General features: G+C 48.1%; 1 protein-coding gene across 1 annotated transcript in view; it reads left to right on the top strand.

Annotated features, from left to right (window-relative positions):
• The first annotated feature begins 3,032 nt into the window (after positions 1-3,032).
• Positions 3,033-27,173, top strand: part of MN1 (MN1 proto-oncogene, transcriptional regulator) — a 41,310-nt gene continuing 17,169 nt past the window's right edge. The window contains exon 1 of the mRNA XM_083419021.1: positions 3,033-6,741. Within this exon, the coding sequence (XP_083275147.1) occupies positions 3,369-6,741 (3,373 nt within the window). The 5' untranslated portion in view covers positions 3,033-3,368. The remainder of the gene's footprint in view (positions 6,742-27,173) is intronic.

Raw genomic sequence — 27,173 nt, 5'->3', positions numbered from 1 at the left:
GGGGGATGAGTGTTCAGACCCCTGGGCCCTCACTTGTGGGGTGCCTCAGGGTTCCGTCCTCTCCCCCATGCTTTTTAACATCTACATGAAGCCGCTGGGAGAGATCATCAGGGGATTTGGGCTGGGTGTTCATCAGTATGTGGATGATACCCAGCTCTATCTCTCTTTCAAATCAGAACCAGTGAAGGCGGTGAAGGTCCTGTGTGAGTGCCTGGAGGCGGTTGGAGGATGGATGGCAGCTAATGGATTGAAGTTGAATCCTGACAAGACAGAAGTACTGTTTTTGGGGGACAGGAGGCGGGCAGGTGTGGAGGACTCCCTGGTCCTGAATAGGGTAACTGTGCCCCTGAAGGACCAGGTGCGCAGCCTGGGAATCATTTTGGACTCACAGCTGTCCATGGAGGTGCAGGTCAATTCTGTATCCAGGGCAGCTGTCTACCAACTCCACCTGGTATGCAGGCTGAGACCCTACCTGCCCGCAGACTGTCTCGCCAGAGTGGTGCATGCTCTAGTTATCTCCCGCTTGGACTACTGCAATGCGCTCTATGTGGGGCTACCTTTGAAGGTGACTCGGAAACTACAACTAATCCAGAATGTGGCAGCTAGACTGGTGACTGGGGGCGGCCGCCAAGACCACATAACACCGGTCTTGAAAGACCTACATTGGTTCCCAGTACGTTTCCGAGCACAATTCAAAGTGCTGGTGTTGACCTTTAAAGCCCTAAATGGCCTCGGCCCAGTATACCTGAAGGAGCGTATCCACCCCCATCGTTCTGCCCGGACACTGAGGTCCAGCGCCGCGGGCCTTCTGGCGGCTCCCTCATTGCGAGAAGCAAAGCTACAGGGAACCAGGCAGAGGGCCTTCTTGGTAGTGGCGCCCGCCCTGTGGAACGCCCTCCCATCAGATGTCAAATCGATAAATAACTACCTGACATTCAGAAGACATCTTAAGGCAGCCCTGTTCAGGGAAGTTTTTAATCTGTGATATTTTAGTGTATTTTTGGTTTCTATGGAAGCCGCCCAGAGTGGCTGGGGAAACCCAGCCAGATGGGTGGGGTACAAATAAATAAATAAATAAATAAATAGTTATTATTATTATTATTATTATTGTTGTTGTTGTTGTTATTATTATTATCATCATCCCCAAGCCCCAGTCAAGGGGGAAGAGATACTACTCGGAAGGATATTTGAAATGGAGAGACAGCACAGTCTTTTGAGAAGCAATGACTTCCAAGAATGGTTTGACCAAACAAAACAAAAGAAGAGGCAAATAAAGAGTCAATCAGTTCCTTTTGGAAAACCGTTATAAGGACATGCAATGAAATTCAACCAAGGGGAAGCGAGGAAGTCACTTAACAATGTGAACAAGTGTAATTTTCAATAAGGTTATGATTTATGTTTGTTTGTTTATAATGTTGTGAAAACCAATATTTTTTTAAAAAATATATAAATAAAAAAAATCAGTTCCTTTCACTGTGTCACTTCAGATTGAACTGATTAGGGTTGGGATATTAAAAAACAACGAGAAAAGGCAAACTACGCCTGGGCATAAACTAGAGACTTATACACATGTATCAATCCACAGGATTGATGATCAGGCTGGGCTGTCACTGCTCCACCACACGTCAGGATTGTATCTCACGTGAAAATGTAAAGGTGGTCTCTCTCTCTCTGAGTGTTTTCCTTTCCGCAAAACATTTTGCTCTTTAACTTCAATTTCATTTAAAAGAATGGCATCCAATGATTTAATAATATGTTGTCTTCCTTATATGTGGCACGGGGCAGAAAGAGATGCAGAAGAAAGTCTCCTTATACTAGCACAGCAGGGGAGCACTGACTTGCGATGCGCCCGTGGAAGGTGGGTTATTACTGTTCCAGGATCCCGGAGGGCCTTCCATTGACGCCCATTTCCCAGCTTTGGCACTGACTTGGCTTCCAAGGTACGGCTTTGGAAAGAGAGCGTGTGCAGAGCGCCTAACTTACACGCGCCGGCGCCCGTACAGAGGGCGGAGAAATCTCGGCAGGGTTCGCCAGAGCGCCCTCGGGCTGGCGAGAGGAGGCGGTGCTGCGGGTGCCCCGTCGGAAGCGCGCCGCCGGCTTGAGCGGGGAGCGGCCAGGCAGGGTGGGCTCGGACCCGGAGCCCGGCGGTGGGCGACCGGCGAGCTGCTGCAGGAGCCCCTCCCGTTGCTGCCGCTCTCTCCAGCGCCCGTCACTTGCTAAGTAATAATTTCCCTGTCCAATTCCATTCCTTTTCTAGTTCTGAAATCTCGAAGCCATCAGCAAGGAGGATAGTTCACATGAAAACTAATTACACAAAATCAATATTTAATCACAGCCCAGCATCCTGATCCTGCAGAAAAATCCTTTAAAAACTCTCCTGCCATATACAAAGACTTCTTCGAGGCCGCTTATTTATAGATCTCCTGGGGGAGGCGGGGGAAGCGCCTGCGGTGCATTGGAGGGGCGGGGAGGTGCTCCCCTTCTTCCCGGCGGGGACCCCGAGTGGCCCCGAAGGAGCGGGCCGCGCGCCGGCCTCTGCTGGGGGGGGGGGGCGCGCACGTAAACAAGTTGCTTGCTCGGGGCTCCGGCGCGGGACGGGGCGGGAGAGAAATCTGTGCCGGGCGGGTGGAGTTCAGCCCCCGCGGAGGTCAGCGGGCGAGGCGCGCTCGCACCCAGGCGACGGGGATAAATATTTCAGAAAGAGCCGCGCGGCTATTAAATGACACCCGATTGATTCGGGGCTGCCGGCCCCTTCGCCCCCCGCCGGCCCACTAATTGCTCTCTTAAGGAGGCGCCGCTGGGGCGCAGCCCGGCCGCCAAGCCCGCCGGCAGCAGGCGCTGGAGATGCTCGGCGGCGGCGGCGGCTCCCTTTGGCGGGGGGCGACGCCGTGCGAGCGCGCGGCCGGGAGAGCCACCTTAAGGAGGAGCCCCGCCCCGCCGGGCGCTCATTGGCGCAGCCCGGATGGCTGGACGCGGCTGCTGAAATGCAAAACTTGTTGCTGTTTCTTGGGCGCGGGCGGAGAGCGAGCGAGCGAGCGAGCGCAAAAGAGGCAGGCGGGCGAGCGAGCGGGCGGGCGGGCGCCTGGCAGCGGCAACGCGACGAGGACGACGAGCCCGCCCGGCTCAGCCTCCCGCGGGCCATGAGGCGGAGCGCGCCTCCCGGCCAGCCGAGTCCGTGAGCTCCGGCGCCGGGCAGCAACTTTCCCGCAAGATGTGAGCCAGGCGCGCGGGGCGTCCTCCCTCCTCGCGTCGCTGCAGTAGCAGCAGCAGCAGCAGCAGCAGCCCCCGGCTGGCTGGCCGGCCGCCCGTCATGGCCCCCCAGTGACGGACCGACCCGGCCGGCCAGGGACCGAGGCAGCAGCGGCGGGATGTTCGGGCTGGAGCAGTTCGAGCCGCAGGGCAGCGGGCGGAGCGGCGAGCGCGGCGGCGGCGGCGGCGGGGGCTTCGGGCCGGGCATGGGCTCGCACTTCAAGCCGCCCCCCTTCCACGGCGGGACCCCCGGAGGCGAGGCGGGGACCCTGGGCGCCCTGAGCGAGCCCGCCTCGGCCATGCTGGCCATGAACTTGAACTTGCCCGGGGAGGCGTACGGCTTCCACGCCTCCCGCGGGGGCCACGCGGACCTGCAGCAGGCCCAGCCGGTGCACGGCTTCTTCGGCGGCCAGCAGCCTTCGCACGGCGCCCACCAGCCGCCGCCGTCGCACTTCGGAAGCGGCGGCTTCGGGGCCGAGCCCAGCGCCTCCTGCCTTCACGGCGGCCGGCTCCTCAGCTACCCAGGCGGCCAGCAAAGCTTCGCTGCCGACGGCTACGAGCAGCATCTGGCGGAGGGCCAGGCAGGCGCGGACGGCTTCGGGCAGCAGAGGGCAGGGCCCCTCCAGGACTTCCAGCCGCCGCCGCAGCACCACAACCCCGGCGTGCCGGCGCCCTGCCTGCCGCTGGATCAGTCGCCCAACCGCGCGGCCTCCTTCCACGGCCTGCCAGGAGCCGCCACCTCGGAGCCGCACGGCCTCGACTCGCAGAGGCGCCTCCCCAGCCAAGCAGCGGCCGCTGTGGAGTCCCTGGAGTACAGTTACCCGAGCGGCGAGAGTCATTTCGACCTGCCCGTCTTCTCGCCGTCGGAGGCCGACGGGCAGCTGCCCCACTACGGGGCCAGCAGGCAGCAAGTGCCGCCAGGCGGGGGGAACTTCCCCGGGCCCTCCTCGGCCTTGCCCCGAGGGCCCGGCGGCCTCGGCAAGGTGCACCCCCAGCAGCAGCAGCAGCAGCACGGCGGCGGCGGCGGCGTGTTTTTCGAGAGATTTGGGGGCGCTCGCAAGATGTCGGTGGGCCTGGAGCCGAGCCTGGGCGCAGGCAGGCACCCTTTAATGCAGCAGCCCCCGCAGCCGGGGGCCCTGCTGGCCAGACAGAACTCGTGCCCGCCGGCGCTGCCCCGGCAGCAGCCGTGCCCCGAGGGCAACGCGGCCAACCCCGGCCTTCAGGACGGCGGCCCCCTCCTGCAAGGCCAGCACGCGCAGTTCGAGTACCCCATCCACCGGCTGGAGAACAGGAGCCTGCAGCATCCTTACGGGCCGGGCGAGCCGGTCTTCAGCGTTCACCACCACCCGCCGGCTCAGCAGCCTCCCAGCCAGCGGCTGCAACACTTCGACGCCCCCCCCTACATGAACGTGGCCAAGCGGCCCCGCTTCGACTCCTGGAGCGGCGGCGGCGGCAGCGGCGCGGGCATGCACAGCGCCAGCCTGGACAGCCACCTCTCGCCCTCGGCCGCCTACCCGGGTCTGCCGGGAGACTTCACGCCGCCGGGGCCCGAGAGCTTCCCGCCGCCGGGCGCCGACCACCAGGCGGCTCTCCAGCAGCAGCAGCAGCGCCAGAACGCCGCCCTGATGATCAAGCAGATGGCGGCCTCTCGCAGCCAGCAGCAGCAGCAGCAGCAGCAGCGCCTCCGCCAGCCCAGCCTGCAGCAGCTGAGCCACCACCACGCGGGCCACCACCACCACCACGCGGGCCACCACCACGGCGAGCCCGCCTTCGAGGCGCAGGAGGGCGCCTGGTTCCCGGCGCCGCATCCTCCCTCGGCTGCGCCGGGCGCAGGGGACTTGCTCTTCCGGCCAGGCGTGGGCGGCATGCCGGGCTTGCAGGAGCCACCGCCGCCGCCGCTGCGGATTCCGTCGGGGGGCGAAGGACACGTGCCCTCGCCGGGCAGCCTGCACGGCCAGTTCGGCCTGAGCCCGCCCTCGGAGCGCAGCAGGCCGGGCCCGCCGGACTTCGCGGCCCAGCAGGGCTTCCCCTTCGGCGCCTCCAGCCGCCAGGCCACCCCGCACAGCGCCTCGCCCGCCTCCTACGGGCCCCCGACGGACTTCCAGCCCTCTGGGCCGCCGCCGCCTCCGCCCCGGCCGCCGCAGTCCAGCAGCAAGCTGGGCGCGCTGTCTCTCGGCTCCTTCTCGAAAGGGAGCGTGGCGGGCGGGGTGGCGGGGCCTCCCGGCAGCGGCGGCGGCGGCGGGGCCCCGGGCCCTAAGGAGAGCAGCGGCCTCTTCGGGCAGAGCTGCCTGGCGGCCCTCTCGACGGCGTGCCAGAACATGATCGCCAGCCTGGGCGCGCCCAACCTCAACGTCACCTTCGGCAAGAAGGGCGCTCCGGCCGCGGGGAGCGGAGGCGTCGGGGCGGGGAGCGAAGGCCCCAAGCGGAGCAAGCTCGGCCCGGCCGAGCCTCCCGAGCCGGGCAGCGGACCTCAGCCGCCCGCGCCGGCCCCGCCGGCCCCGGGCGAGAGCGGCCTGTCTCCCAATTACTCGCCCGGCCCGGGCCCCGACGCCAAGGCAGGAGGCGGGCGCGGTCGGGGGCGCAGGAAACGGGACAGCGGGCACGTCAGCCCGGCCGCTGGAGGGGGCGGCGGCAGCAGCTTCTTTGACAAGTACGGCCCCACGGCCGGGGTGGAAGGCGGGAGCCCCGGGCAGGGGGCAGAAAGAGGGGGCGGCACTCCGCACCTCCACGAGTCCCACAAGGCGCTGAGCTCGCCCCCGTCGGCTTGGGCCAAGGGAGGCGGCAGCGGCGGCGGCGACCTCCTCCTGCCTCCGCCTCTTTCCGAGCAGCCCGAGCTGGTGCCCTCCCTGGAGAAGGCGGACTCCTGCTCGCCCCGCGGCGCAGGCGACTTCCCCGACGAGGCCGGCAATGAGGACGAGGTGTCGTCGAGTTCCGACAACCAGCTGGCCAAGGGCTGCCCGGCGGGGCGCAGCCCGGTGCAGCCCCGTCCGGGGGACCACGCACTACTGAACGGACAAAAGGCCTCCCTGGCCCAGCTCAGCCTCCACGCCGGCGCAGGCAGCAACTCTACCTCCAGCCCCGACAGCTACGGCGGCGGCCCCCCCGCCGGCGCCCCGGTGCAGGACGAGATCCACCCGCTGGAGATCCTGCAGGCGCAGATCCAGCTGCAGCGGCAGCAGTTCAGCATCTCCGAGGACCAGCCGCTGGGCCTCAAGAGCGCCAAGAAGCCCCCCGACGGCCCCGCCGGAGCCGCGGGCGGCGGCAGCCAGAGCGGCGACAGCGCCGAGCTGAGCAGCTGCTGCGCTGCCGCCAGCGCCGCCGTCGAGAGCGGCAAGGGCGCCATGAGCACCATCGACCTGGACTCGCTAATGGCCGAGCACTCGGCCGCCTGGTACCTGCCCAGCGACAAGGCCCTCCTGGAGGGGCAGGACGACGACGACAAGGCCCTGGCGCCCTGGGAGAAGGCCAAGCCGCCCAACCCCAGCAAAGAAGGTACGGGGCGCGCGGAGGTGGGGGGGGGGGCTTCTGGGGCGCCCCTTCCAGGCAGATGCTGTGCAGAAAGGGGCGGCAGGAACCCCCTTGCAAGGCTAGGCCAGCACAACCCGAAGGCCGGTGGGAAGTGGACTCTAGCCCCTTGGCGGCCGTGGCCTTCCTGGGTCCCGGGCAGGTGGAGGAGGAAGCAGGCTGCGGGAGGATCAGCCGCAAAAACCTGCGCCAACTAATGTCGGCCCCGTTCCCTCCGCCCCCCCCCCCCATGCCTTTCCTTGTGCTTAAGAAATGGGGGAGGAGCGGCAGAAGGCCGAGCTAGTATTTTTGTGTCTCTGCCGCACTGCCTGTGTGATGTGCAGGGTAAGTTTCCAACAATGGGATGTATGTTCTTGCCAGGATAGCTGCTTTAGGAAAAGCCAGCTTCTTGGAGGCTCACGTGTGAATGATCCCTTTGAGGTGTCCCACATGTGCCCTTTGCTGTGCTGGGGTTTTGCTCCCTCCGCCCCTGCAGAATTATCAAAAGGTACTCATGGCGACATCACGTAGAGCAGGCTCTTCCAGCATATTTTCCTGACTCTTTCAAATAAGCGCAGTGCATTGCGTACACATATGCACTTCACTGGCATTTAAGTAAGAGAGGAAAGGAACTGTGTGCCTGGTTAAATTTCTTCATCTTAGGAATCCCTGGTTTTCTTCTTGTTCCTAAGGTGCATTTGATTTATTCCAATTCAGGTGTTGCGTTGAAGTAATTAAATATAGCAAAAAAATAAAAAAGTTAGAGGAGCAGACATTGCTTAGTTTTTCATTTTTAGGTCAGGCTTAAAATGTGTTGAGGGCTAAAGCTAGGCAGTTCCAATGCTCTTCTTCATTTGGTGGAAAGGCAGGGCAGCAGGATCTGGTGAACTGTGCCCAGGCACTTCTTCATTCGCTCATTAGTATGTGGAATTCAGTAGATGGGTAGGATCCCTGTGAAACAGGACAAGGAGCTGACTACTGGGGAATACTAGCCATCGGTCTTCCTTTTTTGTGGTGGTTTTTCCAGCATCTGCTCAGAAAAAGTTTTTGTTTTGTTTTGCTTTGTTTTGAGCCTTGTGTTTTTAGGGTATGTGGAAAGGTTTCTAGGAGGCTGTTTGAGAAACTCCCCGCTCCGCTGGCTTTCGTGTCTTTGGCTTTGTCGAATCTGAATGCTGCCTTTGCTGTTTGTCTCTTTGTTCAATGCCAGTGCAGGGAGCTTCTTTTTCTGAGGCAGAGAGTGCTTAGCATGCGCGGCAGATGCCGGGAAGCCCATCAGCATTCTTCAGGCTTCATCCAGGCAAGGACATAAATTGGTTTGTTTGGGGGGCTGCCTTTTCCATTTTTAAATGGAGTTTCACACAGCATCCTTCCTGGCCCCTTCTTTTATTGTTTCTTGTACACAACATCTAGATCTGACTGGATCAATAGCTAGTTAGCACAAATCACAGCTCCCGTCACCTCTACCTTGCCAGACGCACACCTAAGTGCAGACATGCACACACTTGTTCCCAATAAGTACAATCGGATTGGAAAGGAGAGAAATAACTTGACCATCTTAATTTGTTTCTAAGAAACACACAGGTGAAAAACTTCTGAGCTATGCTTTGCTTCATATCAGTGATGTTTTGAGGTCACACATTGGCCACAATCCAGCAAAAGAGTTAGGCGTGTTTAAGCCTGATATTTGCATGATTTTCATTTCCAGTGATTCCTGCCATTGTTATGTGATTTATAACTTTAAAGGCAGCAGCCCTTATTGTTCATACCATGCTAAAAAAAGGCACTGTCACTTAATCTGCCAGCTTTCTGAGCAGAAAGCTACCATCGTATTACTGGGTCTAAAGTTAAACGTAAGATACTGATCTAACTTTGCCAATGGTATGAGTAGAAAAACGTAGCCAATTTCTGAAAATTTGTCCTTAAGAAGGCTAACAGAGGTATGTAGAGAATTACAGTAGGTGTTCTTGCCAAAGGTCACCAAATATTTCAGGATTTATGCAACTGAACAAATGAACCATCCACAGGAGGAAAAGGGACACTCTTTACATCTTTTTTTTAAAATAATCTGCCAAATATAATATATTTATTTTGGTCCAAAGACCCACAAAAACATTTTCAAAAGCAAAATAAAACAGAAAATCAGGGAAAGGATTCCAAGGCAGTCACTCTGCTTTATCCAGAGCATGTAGGTTTCTATTTCTTATTACTTCCGAGAGGACAAATATATATTAGAAGTCAACCAGGACCTTTAAAACAGAGCCTATTCACACTTTGCTGCTGCATCATTTTTTAAAAAAATGATACATAAAATGAAACAAAGCTAAACATTTATTTTGAAGTGTTCATGCAGTGCAGTGCTGCTATTCTGTGAGTTTGTGAGTGGAGAATAATGGGGTTGGAAGCTACTGGACTTTGGAAGTTAGGCTGTGCCTTGTTCCTGAGGATTTCTTGGAAACACTTGGTCATTAAGAACTTCAGACATAAGCATCTTCCTTTTTTCCAAGCTTAGCTGCAGTTTAACATCGACTGCAGTGTAAGAATTCAACCCCACCCCTCTCTCTCTCTCTCTCTCTCTCTGTGCGTGTCATATATCCCATAGCTATTCTAATTATAGCAGTTAACAATCTGTGAAGACCTTTTCTTACTGGAGAAATGCACTGTTGAAATCAACTACCATATCTCATTTTTGTTTATTTTATTTGTATAGATGTGTTTTTAGGTTTCTATTGGTTTTGATATAATTGGCTTTAATGTTTATGCTCTTTATGTAAGTAGTTTTGAGTCAGTTTTGTGAGAAAAGTGCTTAGTAAATATAAATAATGTTATATATCTGAAGGCAGCCCTGTTCAGGGAAGTTTTTAATATTTAACGCTGTACTGTTTTTAACACTTGATTGGGAGCCGCCCAGAGTGGCTGGGGAATCTCAGTCTCATGGGCGCGGTATAAAAAAAATAATATTATTATTATTATAGTTTAAAATTAGTTTGTGTAGATATAACACATGGATCTATATTTATGAATAACCTTGTTGAATTTCTGTATGTCAGAAATTTAATACAGATCTGATACAGGTTTAAAACTCTAGGAAGCCAAAATAAGCAAAACCCATACCTTTTTTTAAAGACCGGACTAGAATCTTCCATAGTGACTCCTAGCAGCAAAGGATGACATTTCAGTAGGAAACATCTGATAGGGCCATTTACAGTTAAAACAAACTTGGAAAGGCAGTATCAGTTTATCTATCTGTCCTTTGCTCTGGAACAGTTCCACAAAACTCAGTGGGAGTGTTTCTGAGATGAATGGCGTGAGGAGGTGTTCTGGGTTACAGTCTCAGGGCTGTTTCCCATGTGGCAGCAGGGAGAATTCTGTATATTTTGCTCCTACTACTCACATTTAGAAAGTATCGTAGAGCAGAATGAGACCTTTGTACCATTTATACGCATGGCGGTGTACACATTTTATTTCTAAGTGGAATGTATCTTTGAGTATAAAAATACCATGTATCTTTGAGTATAAAAATGTCTAGAAATAAGCTCCCCTGCATTCGGATCCTAGACACCTTCCTGAGAAGGAAGTTTCCTCTTATTTACTTAGGAGTATATTGCCAACTTAAATCAAGGTGACATTTTTCCTTGTTTGGGTATATAGAGTCACGTTTGTTGCACACACTATTTCTTTCATGAATAAGCAAGAAAAGTGCTACAAAGCCCATTCTTTCTGTTCAGTTTCTTCTGTCCTCGATTTCTTCATTATAACTTCTTAAGATCCATCTCAGTTGGACACACACCCCTGACGCCGTCCCATAGGAACAGGCAACCTTAAACAACTTAGGTGGCTGTCAGGCAAAATGTAAATAGATGTGGTTACGCTCTGCAGCCGTTGCATTTTTATTCACAGGCCTTTGCAGTGCATTTAGCTCCTGATTGTTGGTCTGGAAGCATGTCATAGCTCTCATAAACCTGTCCTTGTAACTAGCCAGCACATGGAGCAGACAGAACTCTGAACGGGACAACCTGCTTAGCATGAAACGTTTATTTGTGCCCTGAATGACGGGCTAGATGAGTCTGTTGGGCCAAAGCTGTGGCCTTTTTCATCTCCTAGTGTAGTCTTGGGTAGTCTTTATTTTTAAAGTTTCTGATCTGCATGAGGGAATAGCTTCGCTTGTTGAGACTTGTTTATAACTTGCAGAAAATTCCAAGCACCCTCAAAAAACAGTACCGTATTTAGGTTGAAATTGATTTACGACGTTAGAGCTATTATAAACAGGTAACCTGACTAAATACTGCCATTGTCATAAAACTGTGAATCCCAATTATTTGGTTTCAAAGCAGTATTTAAACTTATGTGAGGTATTTTAATAGCATTGACAATGTAGATTCCATCACCAAGTTGTTACATGATACAGTCCATTGATATGAAATATGCATCATTAATAAATGATCTGGTTTAGTAGTGTGATTTATGATAAAAACTCACCTGTGGAAAGAGATTAAGATAGTCATGTAGTTCGAGTTTCACATTTAACAAGCTTTAAAAAAAATTATTTGTGCAATTTTTTTTTAAAAAAATGAAATAAACCAAACTTCTTTTACGTGATTTGATTTAATTCATTTGTTAGCCAGCATCATACTTTTGTCTCTCAACAGTGAAGTATTTCACAGTCATTTGATGGGGAAAATACTTCTGGTCAGTCTTTTCATTTGTCTTTCCTGTCTTCTGTTTTCTGCATTTCTGGACGCTTCTCAGGAGAAAATGTGCATAGTTTTATAAAACAGCTGGTGCTGAAGAATTGGGGCTGTAAGTATAGAACAGTTAAAACCTTTCTCCATGTTTATCTGTGAGAATAACTGGAGGTAGCTTACATCTGCTGACTGACATAAGCACAAATAGCTTTGCATTGAGTTTAGCTCCCCCCCCCCCCATTTAAAAAAAAACATTAAATCTCAGTTTGTGGCACATTTGTGGTGCTACATGTAAACTGGAATTTTAATTTGCACGTCAAATTGGAGCAAGCAGGAGAATTTCCCCCGTGTTCTCACCATGCTGTGTGAAAGTATGTTCTGTTGCCTTGAATTGTTGGGCGTTAAATTTGAGTAGCATATTCCAGATTAACACAGGGAATGTGTTGCATAGTGAAATCAGGTTTAGGAGAAATGGTTTATGTTTAGAATTGAGTTTTTCTGAAATGCAAATACTAGGTGTCATTTAAATGTACTGATTTACTATTTACTTATACAGTACGATTTTGTAAGAATCTTACAATAAAAATGGTTTGCATGAACTGCAGAGGAGGAGGAGGAGGAGGAGGATAATGAGGATGTGGGTAACGTTTTAATACAACCCAATGACACTTTAGTGCTTCTCCCGTACGTACAGAAGTATTCGTAGACATATAAATTTACACACTAATAATAATAATACAGTTATTTCTACCCCACCTACCCAGCTGGGTCTCCCCAGCCACTCTGGGCTGCTTCCAACAGGCTAAAAATATATTAAAGGTACAAATACTGAGCAACCACTGTCTTACTGGAGTGCAGCCTGTGTTTCCACATAACCCAAATCACATTTCATAAAATGAGCCTTGCCTTCCCCCCTCCCTCCCCTTTCTACAGAATAATTTATTTGAGTTCCCACTGTAGATTTTTGAAACTGCATTGGACATTTAGAATATCTTATGTGGGAAACTTGGCTTTGTTGCACCCTTTGTCGTGCTCCTCCTGTAGCTCATCTTAAAGCAGGAAAGCACTATTTGCCTAACGGTGTAAATGTGTGTTGACTAGGACAATCTACAGTTTATTTTGGTGAGCAGGAGCAAGCCTTCCACTAGCCTTCTCTAGCTATTTTTGCACATTACAGGAATCTTTGGAAGAGTGTTAACTTAAAAAAAAATCCTGCTTAAAATTGGAAGGTGGGCAAAAGCTTCTTCAGTGATATTCTAAGAATATTTTTCTTTGATTAGCAATACATTTGGAACCTGACTTGATTACCTGCTATTTATAGTCTGTATTTTAAAATTAAGTATTAATTGGGGCACAGGCAGTTTAGAAATGTGATGTAATTATACTGCCTAATAAAGTTCTAGGCATTGGTCTATTGTTCTGTTACGGCCTCTAGTTTTCATTAAAAATCGGTGGACAACCTCAGTTGTTTTCAGTGGTGTAAAGCATGTGGGAGAAAAGCCCGTTGCAATATCCAGTTTGCGCATGAATGGGACAACTGGGATGAGGTGCTCCCTTCTGCTGGTCCCTCTCTCCCCCTCGGGCCCTTTCTGCTCCAATGTGGCAGCCACATTTCTTTCAGCACAACATACATTTCAAGATTACGTGGCAGAGATCGTCAGATTCCTCTTAAATCTTGGGCTGTGTGAATTTTACTAGCTGGAGGGATAATCCATTAATTTTAAGTAGCTGATTTTCTTAATGCTTCAAAGGGAGCAACTTAGATGATACTGCACTGCAAAAATTATTAGCCAAAAGCCTCTAATTGTTAGCTCCTTGGCTTTCAAATGATGGAAGTGCTGTTTAGTTTTTATGCGGAACTGAGTCGCCTGGACCTCCTCAGTGGAATTTACTATGTGGAGGCGCCAGTTGGATGTTACAAGGGATTGTGTAAGTTAATTTTCTTTTTAGAGCTTTTGGGTCTGTGTGGGTTCTAGAGGTCATGTGTGGCTGGTGGGTGTGTATCTTGTGTTGATTTGGGAGCCTTTTAAACCTGTTTGTAGCCGGCAATAATTGCACCTAAGATAAATTTGCAATGTGGGTTCTCTCAGTTTTGTTTAGGGACAAAAGCACTACTTGGAATAATCAGTAGATTTATTGGTTTTTAATAAATAAATTATAACAACTTCTGTTAGGTATTGGACTAACCTGAGATATTAAGTGCTGAAGACTTTTGCACAAAGAAGACTTTGTCTGAATAATTTATTTTTATGTGGGACCATTGTTTGCCTCAAAAAGCTGAGAACACTCCTTAAATAGCATCAAATGTTGCCGACATTGAGACCCTAATATTTTAACTGGTTGAGTATAGTTCCAGTAGGTTGAAGATGTAGTGGTTAGAGTAATTATTGCTCAAAGAGAGCTCATATGCTGTTTTAGCTTGGGTTTTTTTTATGTAAATAGCTTCTTTGTGCCTTGGACACATTAAGTTTTGCAAGAGTAGAAATTTTAAGGGTATCTTCCTACTAGAAATCCATTTAAAAACATAGCTTAAAAACACAGTAATCAGATTTATTTGGTATTGTGGCTTTTTTATAATTAAAAAAATAAAATCCAGTTCAGCACAGAAAATTGCTCCTGCTCTGAGTGTCACAACGCTTTCCCCTCTCAAAGTGCAACAGTTCATTTGAGGTTATATGCAAAAGCAACAAACCTCAAGGCTCTGGATAACTGCAGAGGTTCTCACCAGAAGATCACTTTCATTCAGAATGTAGCTCTTCTGCGTTGCGCTCCTTGTGCTGGATTTGTGGCCCTTGTGTGGGATTCTCGGTAGCCCTTGAGCCCCAGTGCACAACATCAGAGCTCCAGAGCTCACAGGGCCCAACTAGATGTGACATGATAGGATATTTATTAAGTGATTTCCTGACCTCTTTTTCTTTGGCAGATGCAGTCACGTTGACCCCAATTTGGATTGGGGTCCACAGCAAGGGGCTTTTAAATCCTTCCCTTGCCTCAGTTTTCAAATTTGATCCCTTCCTAGAGTTGCTAGTAGCAGTGAAGGGGAAAATATGCAGGCACAGACCTCTTGGCACCTGTTTCTTCTACTTGCCTGGGCTCAATTGCCTGAAAAGAGAGCTGTTGGGAAACTGATGCAAAATCTGGTTTTTCTTTTAAAAGAATGGGGATTTGATAATTGAAATGCTTTCTTGCACTCCAGTCAATGGCAAAGCATCTTTAGAAATTTCAGGCCAATTTTAGGTAAATTTTAATTGCTGAAGAAAAATGGCTTGGAGTAAAATGTCAACCAGCTACCTTTCTAAATAATAATAATAATAATAATAATAATAATAAAAATCTTGTAACTGCTTCATCTAAGGCTAAGCAAACAAAAAATATACCTTCGATTTGGGAGAATTTGTTGTCATTTAATGTTTAAATAAAAGATGGGGGTGGTGTCAGCCCCTTTGCTAATGTGAATATATTGAAAGGAACATGAACTATTAACACATGTAGAGGAGAACTAAATTAAGTTTTGGAGTGCCTGAGGCTCTGGCGATTCTCCCCTCTCCATTTCCCCCAGTGTGTTCTATGATATGACCCCCCCCCCCCGCCCCAATGCAATTTACATTTTCACACTGGAATGAAGAGGAGAACAGATAATCTCCTTCATCGCACAGAATCCGGAGCATGCGGTGGACAGGTGGGGGGCAGAATGGCTACCTAGAGCCTCTTGACATGTTAGTCTTTAACATTTCTTGGTGACTTTAAAGATGACCCACAGCTCAGTTAAAGCAGCCTCCTTTTTAAATTTATTCTCTGGCACTTTTGACCTCCAGTTGTATCTCAAGGCAGAGGACTGGGCTGTAAGCTGTTTTGGTCCCATAACAGTGATATCTGTGTTGAATTTTATGGACAAGGTGGCTCAAGAGAGATTGTTTTAGCCCAAGCCAGTCCCTCAGCCGTCCCGTATATTTTCCCAGTGATCAGTCAGTCTTTTAACACCAACTAGTTGTTCTGCAGCTGATGTTGGCATTGTGAGGTGAACTGCAAATCAGAGAGAGATGCAATTATGTCCCAACAGGAAGGAGAGAGACTGTTGGGCACCAGAGCAATCTGCATACTTTTGGTAATGATGTTCACACCATGCAGTGCTTCAGACTAAAGCACTGCCCTGCCTCTACTTTGACACTTGCAGATTGATCATGCCACCATGAAAGGCACTTGAGTAAGTTTTCATGGGGTGACATTTCCCTCTTGGAGGTGCCATCCCATCTTTCTCCCTCTATGTAAAACAGAAAAGTGTACTAGACCAGCAATCTGAACCTAAGCAAGGGAGCGGGGAACAGGATCAGCTAGGCAATGTTTTGAACTCAGAATTCTGGTTGCAAAAATGGATCCAAAATGGACTCTTTCACTTCTTTCTGGAGTAGCTGAAAGGCAAAGTTCAAATTCCCAATATCTCCTTCAGACAGGTTCTCACTCCTTCTTTCTGAAACTAGCAATTCTTTGTTTGCTTGATCACAGCTAACGCACGGTTGTACGTATTGGTGATACGGTATGCTGGAAGTGTAAAAAATGCAGAAGTGTAACAGCGGGTATCTAAACTGGGCAGTTGCAATTTACATTAACTGGTTCTTAGTGAAGATTTCTGTATGTGTGCTTGGGGAAGGCAGAGAGTTAGGCTATTTCCATCCAACTAAGACAAATATATAAGCCAGAGAATGACTTTGAAAACACTGGGAGCTCCATGACTCTCACTTCATGAAAGCAGCAGAGGGAATCTAATTACTGCTAGTCGCCAACTCTTGAATGCTGGCCTCGTGTTTGATCAATGAAAGAAAACCCAATCCATTACCCGCACTTCCCCATAGATGTGCTCCGTCTGACTGTTCTTTCAGATTCCAGCCACAGCCACTGAACCAGTGCTGCTTATGTCATAACTTTTCCAAACGGTGGAATTTCAGGAAATATGAGACATTCTGATATTCCATGCATGGGGTGGTGTGCCAGCAAGAATGGTAACTCATTCGACCCAAGTTTGATCGTAGCTGTTCTGAAAAGGTGATGCTTGAAAACTCAAATAAATGCCACTGTGCTCCTTCATTCTTTTCTTCCAGCCTGCCTTCAGTTCTGGCGGTGGGGGCAATATTTAATTCATTTCAGCTGTTTGCAGAATGAGCAGCGTCAGGCCAGATTATGAGATGATGGCAGTTGGCATTTCTAAAGTTTGGAAATGAAGCTTTCTTGACCCACCCACCTTCACGCATATGCACTTTTAGGGTTGCAACTGATATATCTAGATGAATTGTCTGAAGGATGCTTCTTTGCTTATCTATCTCTATTTATTTATTTATTTTATCTCTATCTATCTATCTATCTATCATCTATCTATCTATCTATCTATCTATCTATCTATCTATCAATCATCTATCATCTATTTATTTATGGGTATTTCTAGCCCTTTACTAACTGGTTCTAAGGCAGAAATAAAACAATAAAGCAAGAACAAATGAATAAGCAATAACTGTGTGCACATCATAATTAAAACATCCTTATTTGGATATAATCTGGAGCGGCAGCCTTCTTCAGGAAGAGTCTCTTTGTTGAAGGTTGTCTGTACACACGTAAATATATCTGAGTTTTGCCAAGTCTAAATTTATCCTGACCTGTCGTCCTTTGATTGTTTCTTTGAAATCCATTTGTGTAAATGACTCAAATTTTTTGGTTGCAAATTGGCAGAACTCGGAAGAGAGTGGCCGGCGAGGGTGGGGAGTGTCACTTGAGGTTGGTTTGGATGGATCCTGCAGTTTAATTTTTATGTTTGCCGGTGCGGAAGGGTTTGGCGGCTGAAGGGCCTTAAACTTCAAAGGGCTTCCAAGTGGAAGTTGCTGCTTTGTCTCACCCTGGGATTGTACACAATAGCCCAGCTAGGGAACGGCAAATAGAAGATGGCTGCCTGTCTGATGCAGCAGTGGTGCGAGACTGGTACTTGCGGTTACAGAGCTTATTACCATGCTTTAGTTACAGGTTTCCTCCACCACCACCAGGACTCTTCTATGGTGGCACCTGGTTGAGGTGGGCTCCTAACCAGCGCTGTTTTTCTAGAAGGAGATGCTGGAACTCACCATGAATGCCTCCCTTGTTCTCTCAGAACGGCAATGGCGCCTGCCTGAGAGGTGGCGGAACTGAGTTTTGGTGAGTTCCAGCTGAAAAAAAGTCCTGTTCCTCACCATTTCTTGGTATGCCTGGGGACTGTGCTGGTGTCTTTCTCGTGCCAGGGTTAGGGGAATGCATTTCTGTTCACCTGAGCTTTTAACTTTGTATTTACAGTGCTGTTGTTTTCTTAGTGGGGCTTTTGCGCTCTGTGTTCTGCTGTTGTGTTCTCTATTTCTGAATCTGATTTATTTGGTTTTAATGTTTTACAAGGCTCCGGAGACATTTTTATGCAGCTGTGGGGTGTGCATTTAGGAAATGAGAGAGAGAGAGAGAGAGAGAGAGAGAGAATTTGAAAGACGGTTGAATTTAAAAATCTGGACAATATCATTATTGATTTTAAATGATATGGAAAAGGCTGTAGTCCTTAATTCAGCTCTGGGATGATAGTGTTATTTCAGAAAGATTAATTGCCACAGTTAGGTAAAGGTAAAGGGACCCCTGACCATTAGGTCCAGTCGTGGCTGACTCTGGGGTTGCAGCGATCATCTCGCTTTACTGGCCGAGGGAGCCGGCATACAGCTTCCGGGTCATGTGGCCAGCATGACTAAGCATGGCAAACCAGAGCAGCGCAAGGAAACGCCGTTTATCTTCCCGCTGGAGCGGTACCTATTTATCTACTTGCACTTTGACGTGCTTTCAAACTGCTAGGTGGGCAGGAGCAGGGACAGAGCTATGACAGCTCACCCCGTTGCAGGGATTCGAACCGTCGACATTCTAATCGGCAAGCCCTAGGCTCTGTGGTTTAACCCACAGTTCTGGGATGATAGTGTTATTTCAGAAAGATTAATTGCTACAGTTACTTTCAGCTAAATACGACATGTGGAATACCCAAACTGTGATTATGAATTTAAGTGGCATTGCTGAAGGCACTTGCCGCCCATCCAGGCTGCGATCTTGCTCCCCGAGAGCAGCGTCTGCAGGGCAAAGTGCCTGTACAGGTGGCTCCATCACGTGGAGGCAGAAATCCAGGCTCAGCCAGAGGGGGGGGGGGCGCTTTGCTGAGCTTTTGTGAAGTTTCTGTTAATCTTGCTGCTTCTCATTCTGCCTCTTGGACCTGATGTTTAACTGGACATCCCACTGTCAATCGCTCTGTAGGATTGCCACAGTAGAGCATCTCTGCAGTCTTTGATCTTGGCGGAAGCGGCCCGTGTGTGAAAACAAGAATTTGCTTCTGGCACTAACTTGCATGGCCTCTGTTTAGCCCTTTTCCAGAGGATGGGTCATGGGGAGGAGAGCATTATTCATTTATTTAAAATCTTTAATACTCTGCCCTTCAGTTTGACAACTTGCACAGCAATTTGCAGCTGGCATTTAAAAGCAAATACCTCTCCCCCCCCCCGAAAAACACACATTTGATTTAAAAAATAAATAAAATGCAGTGAATACAGTGAAAGAGCAGAACACCGGAGCAAAAGCAGCAAGGACAATCCCATACAAATAATAAAAGTGTTGGATAATTAAACAAAAAACCAAAGTCTTCAGCAGGAGGGCCTAATATACGGCAGCACCTGCCAGTCCCCCTGCTCAGAGCCTTCCACCAAGGAGGTCTCCTCAGCCTGGAAAAGGACCTTTCTCTGTCTGCTACCCACCTAACCTCTGAAGGTGGAGGCGCCCAGGCCAAGCCCTCAGGAGGTAGCATTCCTGTTCGGGCATTTTTGCATGGGAGCCTGTAGTCCTGCTTCTCCAAGGGAAGGAAGAAGGAAAAAAGAGCCTTGTTGCCATTGTTATTATTGCAGGCTTGTTTTTTGTTGGCATGGTGAAATGAGAAATGAGAAGGCCTCACAGGAGGACGGGGGTGAGGGAGAGGAAAGCTGCAAAGACTCCCTGCTTCTCCCCAGTGTCTCTTGAACTACATATCCTCCAAATTTCAGACTGGCTCCTGAAATGCTATGGCCCTGATTACATGGGTGTGTTTTTAAATCCTTGTAAGGGAGCTTAGTCTCAGGAGTCTGTTATTTCCAAGAGTGGGAGGTAGAAACAGGGGAGAAATTTGAACCACTTCACATTTCAAGGTGCTTCTATGTAATTTGCACTTTCCCAAACAAGACACAAACAGAAACATTAGCCACCCTTCCAAATTCCACACTTCTTCAAATTTTGTGGTGCAGTACTCCAAGAGATGTGTACAAAAATGCATATGCTAGGGTAAAGTGGGCATAAAATGCCTATATTAGTGAAAATAACATACAAAAATGAAAAAAATTGCACTAAATGCTGATGAGTTTGACTCAACCCAACAGGGACTCCTTGTGACATTTGCCCAACCACCCATAGTCAATGCAGCTTTTCAGATTGCAAGATTCCCCTCTTATGTGGGGAAAGGCCGGAGCCAGCTGCAGATCCAGTCACCAGCATCTTTGAAAAGGACCAGGAGGCCTCTTAGCCTGAGACTCTGCAGAGCTGCTGCCAGTCAGAATCTATAGGGTGCTGCAATAGAATGGACTATGGTCCATTTCAGTATAAGACCGCTTTGTATGTGTTCAAAGAGCTGCATTTTCCCTGCAGCAGTTATATTGCAGCTTTGAACCCTGGAAATCTTTATATCCTCCAGACAGAAGCGTTTCCTGAATCTTGGAAATGCATATTTGGAACCTGAGTAGCAAATGTATGATCACTGTCTATAAACAGATTGTTTTGGAAAGCCTTTCTTTTGTGTGAGGTGGTTATGGGCAAACACTGTGTTATGTGCAGAAGTATGAGCCTTTGTTTCTGTGTGCTTGTTATTTCTTATTTTGTAAGTGACTGCGGGGAGTGGGGGAGTGCATGGCTATTGGCTTTCCTGCCATTTACTTGTTCCTAAACAGTCTTTGGGGGAAAGTTCTTTTGCAAAGTTCAAAATGCCCATTTTCCTACTTCCTTAATGTGAGTCGCGGCTGAAATGCAACATATAGTTGGCTTTTGATTTGTCCTCATCTCCCTTTGCACCAGCTTCCAGTGCTTTGCTTATATACACTTTATGGGATGCTTCTGCTGGAATAGATGTCATGGGCTATTTTCCCAAATATTTAACACTGTTTCTGCTGTCAGGCGTGGTCCACAAACCACCTGTTACAGCCTTACTTTTTTAGAAGTATAAATAGGGGGAACGTAACTCTTGCTTCCTGGCTCTAGGAACTAATTTCACATTCTTCCTAAATAAATATGCTTCCAAGTTGTATTATTGCTATCTCTAGTCACATTTGGAGAGCAGGCAGGTCTGAAGTGGCATGCAGTCACTTGTGTGAGAATTAGTAGAAAAGGTTATCAGTGAGTTGACTGTTTTATGTTCTCTCCTAACCTGCTCAGCAAAATGTGGGGAATAGCCCAACATCTGGTTAATCTAGAGTACTGTACTTGAGCATCCCACCTCTTGGGGGATTCACAGCAAATCTCTTATACCAACCAAGTTAAAGCTATAGCTGAATACAAGAGATTTTGTAAGTACATGATGAAGATGACACTTTATTGATTGCACAGTATAGATAAATTGGCCCAGATTCACAGCTCTTTGCTTGAGTTGATATATTGTTGTTTTTAAACATACATATGAGAATACCATAGACACCAGGCCCCTTTTGCTGGGAGCATGTCTGTATAACATTGAATTTAAAATTCACTTTTGAATTTGCCATTGCTGAATGAATAAATTAATCCATGCCTGGAGCTTTTTACTCTACAAATCCTGCCAAATATCATAAGGAGACTCTTCTACTGCTGGGTCCTTTTGCCAAGAGGCTTATCTGACCCTGGAGAAGTGCTTTTGTTGTGTCATGTTCCTCAGGCTGAAAAGATTTGTTTTGTCTCAAGGCTTTTAGTGCAGAATATGGACACAGTATTTCTGCAAGGAGGCTCAGCACTAAAAATCTGCTTAGCAGGTGAGCATTGGCTGGTGGATGCTGGTGGTAGTTGGTTTATATAGAATTTTTACACGGAGTACTTTATGTTGCCTGTTCCTGTGCTTAACTACAAGACATCCTGAATGTTCCAGATGCAGAGACTGAGAGTGCTTGATTCACTAGAGATAGGTCAGGGAGCCAGAAGGTGGCTGAGGTTTGAAAACACCAGGTCCATGTCCCAAGTTCTTCTCCCCTAAATCCCCCTGGTGTTTGGTTATGGCTGACTCTCACCAGTGAGTCTGGGTGTGGGTATTTTCGGACACCTCAGCATAGTGCACCAGTGTTGTGGACTCTGGTGTCATGCCATCCTGGGTTATTAGCTGGCTTTTGTAGAGATGAATATAGATTCTTCTGTTCCGTAGCTTTCCTGTAAGATTGGAAGGAACAGTTCTCTGCTTTGTGTAATGGCCCTTCTTCTACTGACGTCCGTGTTTGTAAGATAAAGAAACCTATTTGGCTTACAGTAAGCAAATGCAAAGGACTCAAACAAGCACCTCCTGGCACAAAAATAATAATAATCACATTTTGACTTTAATGTGTCTGTGTTTATCATTAATAAATAAACCTCCCTAGCCTTGTCATAGGGTAAAGAAGACTTAGGAAAAGCCCCTGCTTTTAAGTAGATATTTATTTGCTTCAATTTATGGGGAAAACCTGTATTGACTGTCTCACAGTTTGCCAGAGAGAGAGAGAGAGAGAGAGAGAGAGAGATGCAATAAATTGTTTTTTCTTAAGTAGCTAAGCTACTGAAACAAAAGTTCTTCAGTGCTGAGAGCAGATGTGTTGAGGGTAGGCTATCTTCTCCTGACGTTTCCTTATTACGAATGATTTCTCTTGCAAAATCCCCCTTGGTTTTGCAGATATTTCCATCTTACTCCATTTAAATGGCAAACGCCGTTTATGTTTCTGATAGTGCTCGCAAGTCACATCACTGTGTGCTCATTTGAATGTGCTCTTGTGCAGAGGTGTTCTTCAGCATTTCTAACTCCCATTGTGTGAGTTCTCCACTGTGTTTTACCCTCAAGCAGAGATGGGCACACATTTTGTTCAAGCTTGAACAAAAATCAGATCAGTTCCCAGCAACTTAAGTATGTGCATAGTGGGGTTGAGGGCTACTTCATTAAGCTTTAAATTATTTCAATGGACAACAGTTTATCCGTAAAGTCCCCAATTTTGCTTGGTTTAGAGAACAAAAGATGTTGCCCTGACGACAGAGGAGCCATTTACAAAAATAATTGACAAAAGTTGGCCAAACAGTAGATGAGCAGCTGAACCTGGGAAGTAGGGATATAATTTAATTAATTAATACTTTACCCAGTGTCTTCTGTTTGCTTTTATGCCCAGTGGCAAATGCTTTTTGACATAGACTAACTCAGAAACTAGCCCCTTTCCAACTACAGAGTTTGTCAGAGTGGAGGAACATTCTTAAGTCTTGTCTTGTAGCCAGTGAAATGTATTTTTGTTCCACACCCGATAAGGACTTGTTTTTATTAATTGCAAACTGCAGATCAGGTACTCTTAAAAATAAAAATAAAATTTACATATGAAAGTATTAATAATGAAAGCAGGAATTTTGGTTCTGCAGTTTTGCCTATTTTATTTGTGTTTTTAATGATTTATAATGAATATCTTCATTGCATAGCTGAATATGCTTCATTTATTTATTGCATATCCACATAATTTGCATACCTAGCCAACTCAGTTTTTAACCTTCCTGTTTTCTGGATAGAGTTCATACTGTTGACGTCTTACACAAGGCATCCCAGTAATAAGGTGCAAAAATAAAATAAAATAATCTTTCTTGCAACTTATATAATATAGACTGACGTACACACTGTGGCTGGGATCCAAAAGAGCAACTTTAGGCGTGCCGATTGATGGATGTGCTTACCTGAAGAGGGAGGTTTCCACCGGCAATGGTACGTCAAGCCACAAACCGTTCTCAAAACTCTCATGGCATTAATAATTTTATATAAACTGTTCTCTGAAGTCTGGCTGGAAAGTGGAATATGAACACCTTAGCAATAAATATTGCCTATTCTCACCAGTCACCAGTTCTCTTCCCAGGTTGTGCTGTTGCACTGAGGGTCGCTTTTTTCTAAGAATCCTCCTTCCTGTTAACAGTAGTTCCGGATCCTACGGCACCTTATGCACCTTATATTGTTGAAGTCTGCCTTCTTTCTTTTAGCTTTCTTAGTTTAGATACGTCCTTGATTTCATTGTGCGATGGCACAGTAACAAACAAGGGCTTCCAAGGATTCAAGCTGACTGGTGAGAAGTAGGCAATATTTATTGATAAGGTGTTCATATTCCACTTTCCAGCCAGACCTCAGAGAACAGTTTATATAAAATTATTAAAACAATAAGCATCAGAATACAAAGCAATAAAACAGAGAAGACGAGCAACTCTTTGTCATTGGAGTAGCTCCCCTCTGTGGCACGATGTTCTTTAGAAGCTGCTCTGGTGGCAGCTGCAGGAAGTGAGGGGTCAGTGCTGGGCACTGGGTGGTGGCACCTCACAAACGGTTTCTGTTCTGTTCCATTCCTCACACATCCTTCTGCTCTACATTGATCTGGAATAGGTACCACTCCCTCAATCTGTATTTGCACAAATTGAATTTTCATTCCACCCATGCATATTCATTTGAAAGAACCAATAAAATCCAGGGACGACTTCTCCTCTTTTTCAGCCGGTGATATTGTGAATTGTGGCAGGATAGTTAAGAAGTAGCCAACCCACTAGTGCCAGATGCAGGTGTAGTTGATGTTGGCACAAAAGGTTTCTCACAGACACTGATTTGTTCAGTGTTGTGTCTGTTCTCTCAGGTCCCTCCTTTTGGATTGGTTTCTTACAAGTTGCTTTTGACTGAAGCTGTATACACACCATAATTTTAAAATGGATAAAAAGCACACCGCTCCCAGAGAATCCTGGAAACTGTAGTTTCCTCTCACAGATCTTCACTTCCCAGCATCCTTAATAAACTACTGTTCCTGGGATTCTTTGAGGAAAGCCATGTGCATTAGATGTGTTTTATTTAAATGTATCTTGTGTATGCAGCCAGCAGCAGCTCAACTCATTTGCTGCTACGCAATTTGTGCCGCTCCTCAGCCCAGTTTCACCTCTGTGTTGCTTAGCTAATAGAGGGGCAGGGGCCACAGTTCAGGTGCCTGGGACATTCAGTGGCACACACCCATTTCTACCCCGTTAGGCTCTCAAAAGAGGATGTTCTTGTGACACAGCAACCTCCTGGTCTTTTTAGGGCCTTTGTGAAAAGTCTAAGGATGCAGCATCACATACGTGTTTAGTGACAGCCTCCAAACCTTTGAGCCCCCTCTGCTTGCTTCTTCCTGGTATATCACATTGACCCACGTGCATCTGTCTTCGTCTAGCTATTTTTGGCAGGCGCCTCTGCATAGAGGGCAAGGACTTTGCAGGGCATAGTTGAGTGATCTGCTGGGAAGGGGTGAAGCGTTCAGGCCACACACCTGTTTGTGACTTGGTTGATCTGTCTTAAATGTCCTCTGGCTTTGCTTTAGAGCCACAGAGCATGGGTCCTCTGGAAAGCGGCAGGAGCGCCGTGGATGGAGAGACTGCTGGTTAACGTATGCAAGATAGTAAAAGTAAATAAGGGGGGTCTAGCCCTGACCAAACTGCGGGAGGCAGTGGAAGACAGGAGTGCCTGGCGTGCTCAGCTCCAGGGGGTCATGAAGAGTCAGACACGACTAAACAACAACCCCTAGCCCTTAAGACCATGGGTCCAGTCCAGGGCTTCAGCCAGCCTGGAACAGGAACCTTGGAGCTGTGTTTGGGGCATTTCTGTTTTAAAATAGCAAAATGTGACTGAGGAAGGATAATGCCAGTTCTGCATATTTTTCTGAGGGGACTGTGTCTTAATGTTGCTGTGTAGATTTACGTCATTAAAACGGAAAATAATTTGAGCGTTTGGTATCTCTTTGTAAATTTGTCGCCTATAGAGACATTTCCGAGCAGATCTTTTCGCACTGATAATTGTGCAGAGGAAGATGTGGTTGGCCTTCCAAGAGTATGGAAATTTGGGCCTCCAGTTACAGGTTTTGCGGTTAACAGATAGACCTCGCCCAGCTGCAGCAGCAGCCGGACCCTGATGATATTGCTTTTGCATCCGAGCTGTTAGGAAATGGAGCCCTGGCTGTGCCTGCCTCCTCCTGTCTGCCCAGCCTGTTCGCGTGGCCTTGGGCAGCTTGTGTGTGCCAATGAGAGACGAGTGGAAATGTCAGGGGTCAAGCTGCAGACAGGCAGGTCAGCTTCAGCCACAGCCTTGCATAGTGCAGAAACAGGGAGTTCTCTCTGGGGAAGATTAACTCTTTCCAGCACTGCTGCTTACTAAAGAACGGCAAGCTGCTGAGCGCAAGTGAAAGACAGGCTTCGCCTTGCCCTGCACTCTCTTGGTTTGCACAGTAACTGGGATCAAAGTTTTGCTGCATCTCCACATTGGACCTGAAAGACCCCAGGGTGTGACCATCTAGGGAGCCTTGTAGCTTTGGGCTTATGCACCTTTCCTATGCGCTTTAAAGCTCAGTCGGAGCAAACAGCATTCTGTGGAAAACCGAAATTGATGTTTGCTCTAACTGAGCGCTAAGAGCAGGCTTTCATGGGGAAAGCTCCAGAGTGAAAAAAGCCCACCACTTGGACATGGAGCTTTAAAGCACGGACCTGTGCCTGGAAAGAGCAGAGCAAAAGTGTAAGTGTGGACAAGCCCTTAGTGGATCCCGAGACACAGGAGATGATGTTGCACCTTTGTCCTGGGGTGTTAGCAGATGCTGGGATGAATCTCCATTGACCCTCTTTGTACAGCCCATTTAGAGGAATTTATTCGGAGGCCTGGATGCAAGTCCTGCCTTTGCTATGTCCTTGCGAAGTTGCCTCCTTCCAGTTTTTCTAAGAGCTGTCACAGCAGTTGCAATAAAGATTCTAAAGCATGTTGCAAATGCTAATGGCAAATAATCTATAGGAGTCCTTTGGCCCTCACGTTGAATGCACTTTTGGAGGAGAGGAGAAAAGTGGGGACAGCTCTCTCTCTCTTCATATGGTTTTTACCTTGCTGTTTGGGGGATCTTAAAGCATGCTATGAGACCATATGGCTTTCACAAGATGGGCAGTGATAAACTGGAACAAACAGCAATCTGCAGAAAACCTCATAGAATCATAGAGTTGGAAGAGACCACAAGGGCCATCGAGTCCAACCCCCTGCCAAGCAGGAAACACCATCAGAGCACTCCTGACATATGGTTCTCAAGCCTCTGCTTAAAGACCTCCAAAGAAGGAGACTCCACCACACTCCTTGGCAGCAAATTCCACTGTCGAACAGCTCTTACTGTCAGGAAGTTCTTCCTAATGTTTAGGTGGAATCTTCTTTCTTGTAGTTTGGATCCATTGCTCCGTGTCCGCTTCTCTGGAGCAGCAGAAAACAACCTTTCTCTTTCCTCTATGTGACATCCTTTTATATATTTGAACATGGCTATCATATCACCCCTTAACCTCCTCTTCTCCAGGCTAAACATGCCCAGCTCCCTTAGACGTTCCTCATAAGGCATCGTTTCCAGGCCTTTGACCATTTTGGTTGCCCTCCTCTGGACACGTTCCAGTTTGTCAGTGTCCTTCTTGAACTGTGGTGCCCAGAACTGGACA

Source organism: Podarcis tiliguerta (genome assembly GCF_965153285.1).
Source record: "Podarcis tiliguerta genome assembly, chromosome: 16".
In the NCBI taxonomy this organism is placed as follows: Eukaryota; Metazoa; Chordata; class Lepidosauria; order Squamata; family Lacertidae; genus Podarcis; species Podarcis tiliguerta.
The sequence above is the reverse complement of the archived record's forward strand: the minus strand, read 5'-3'. Positions and strand labels throughout refer to the sequence as shown.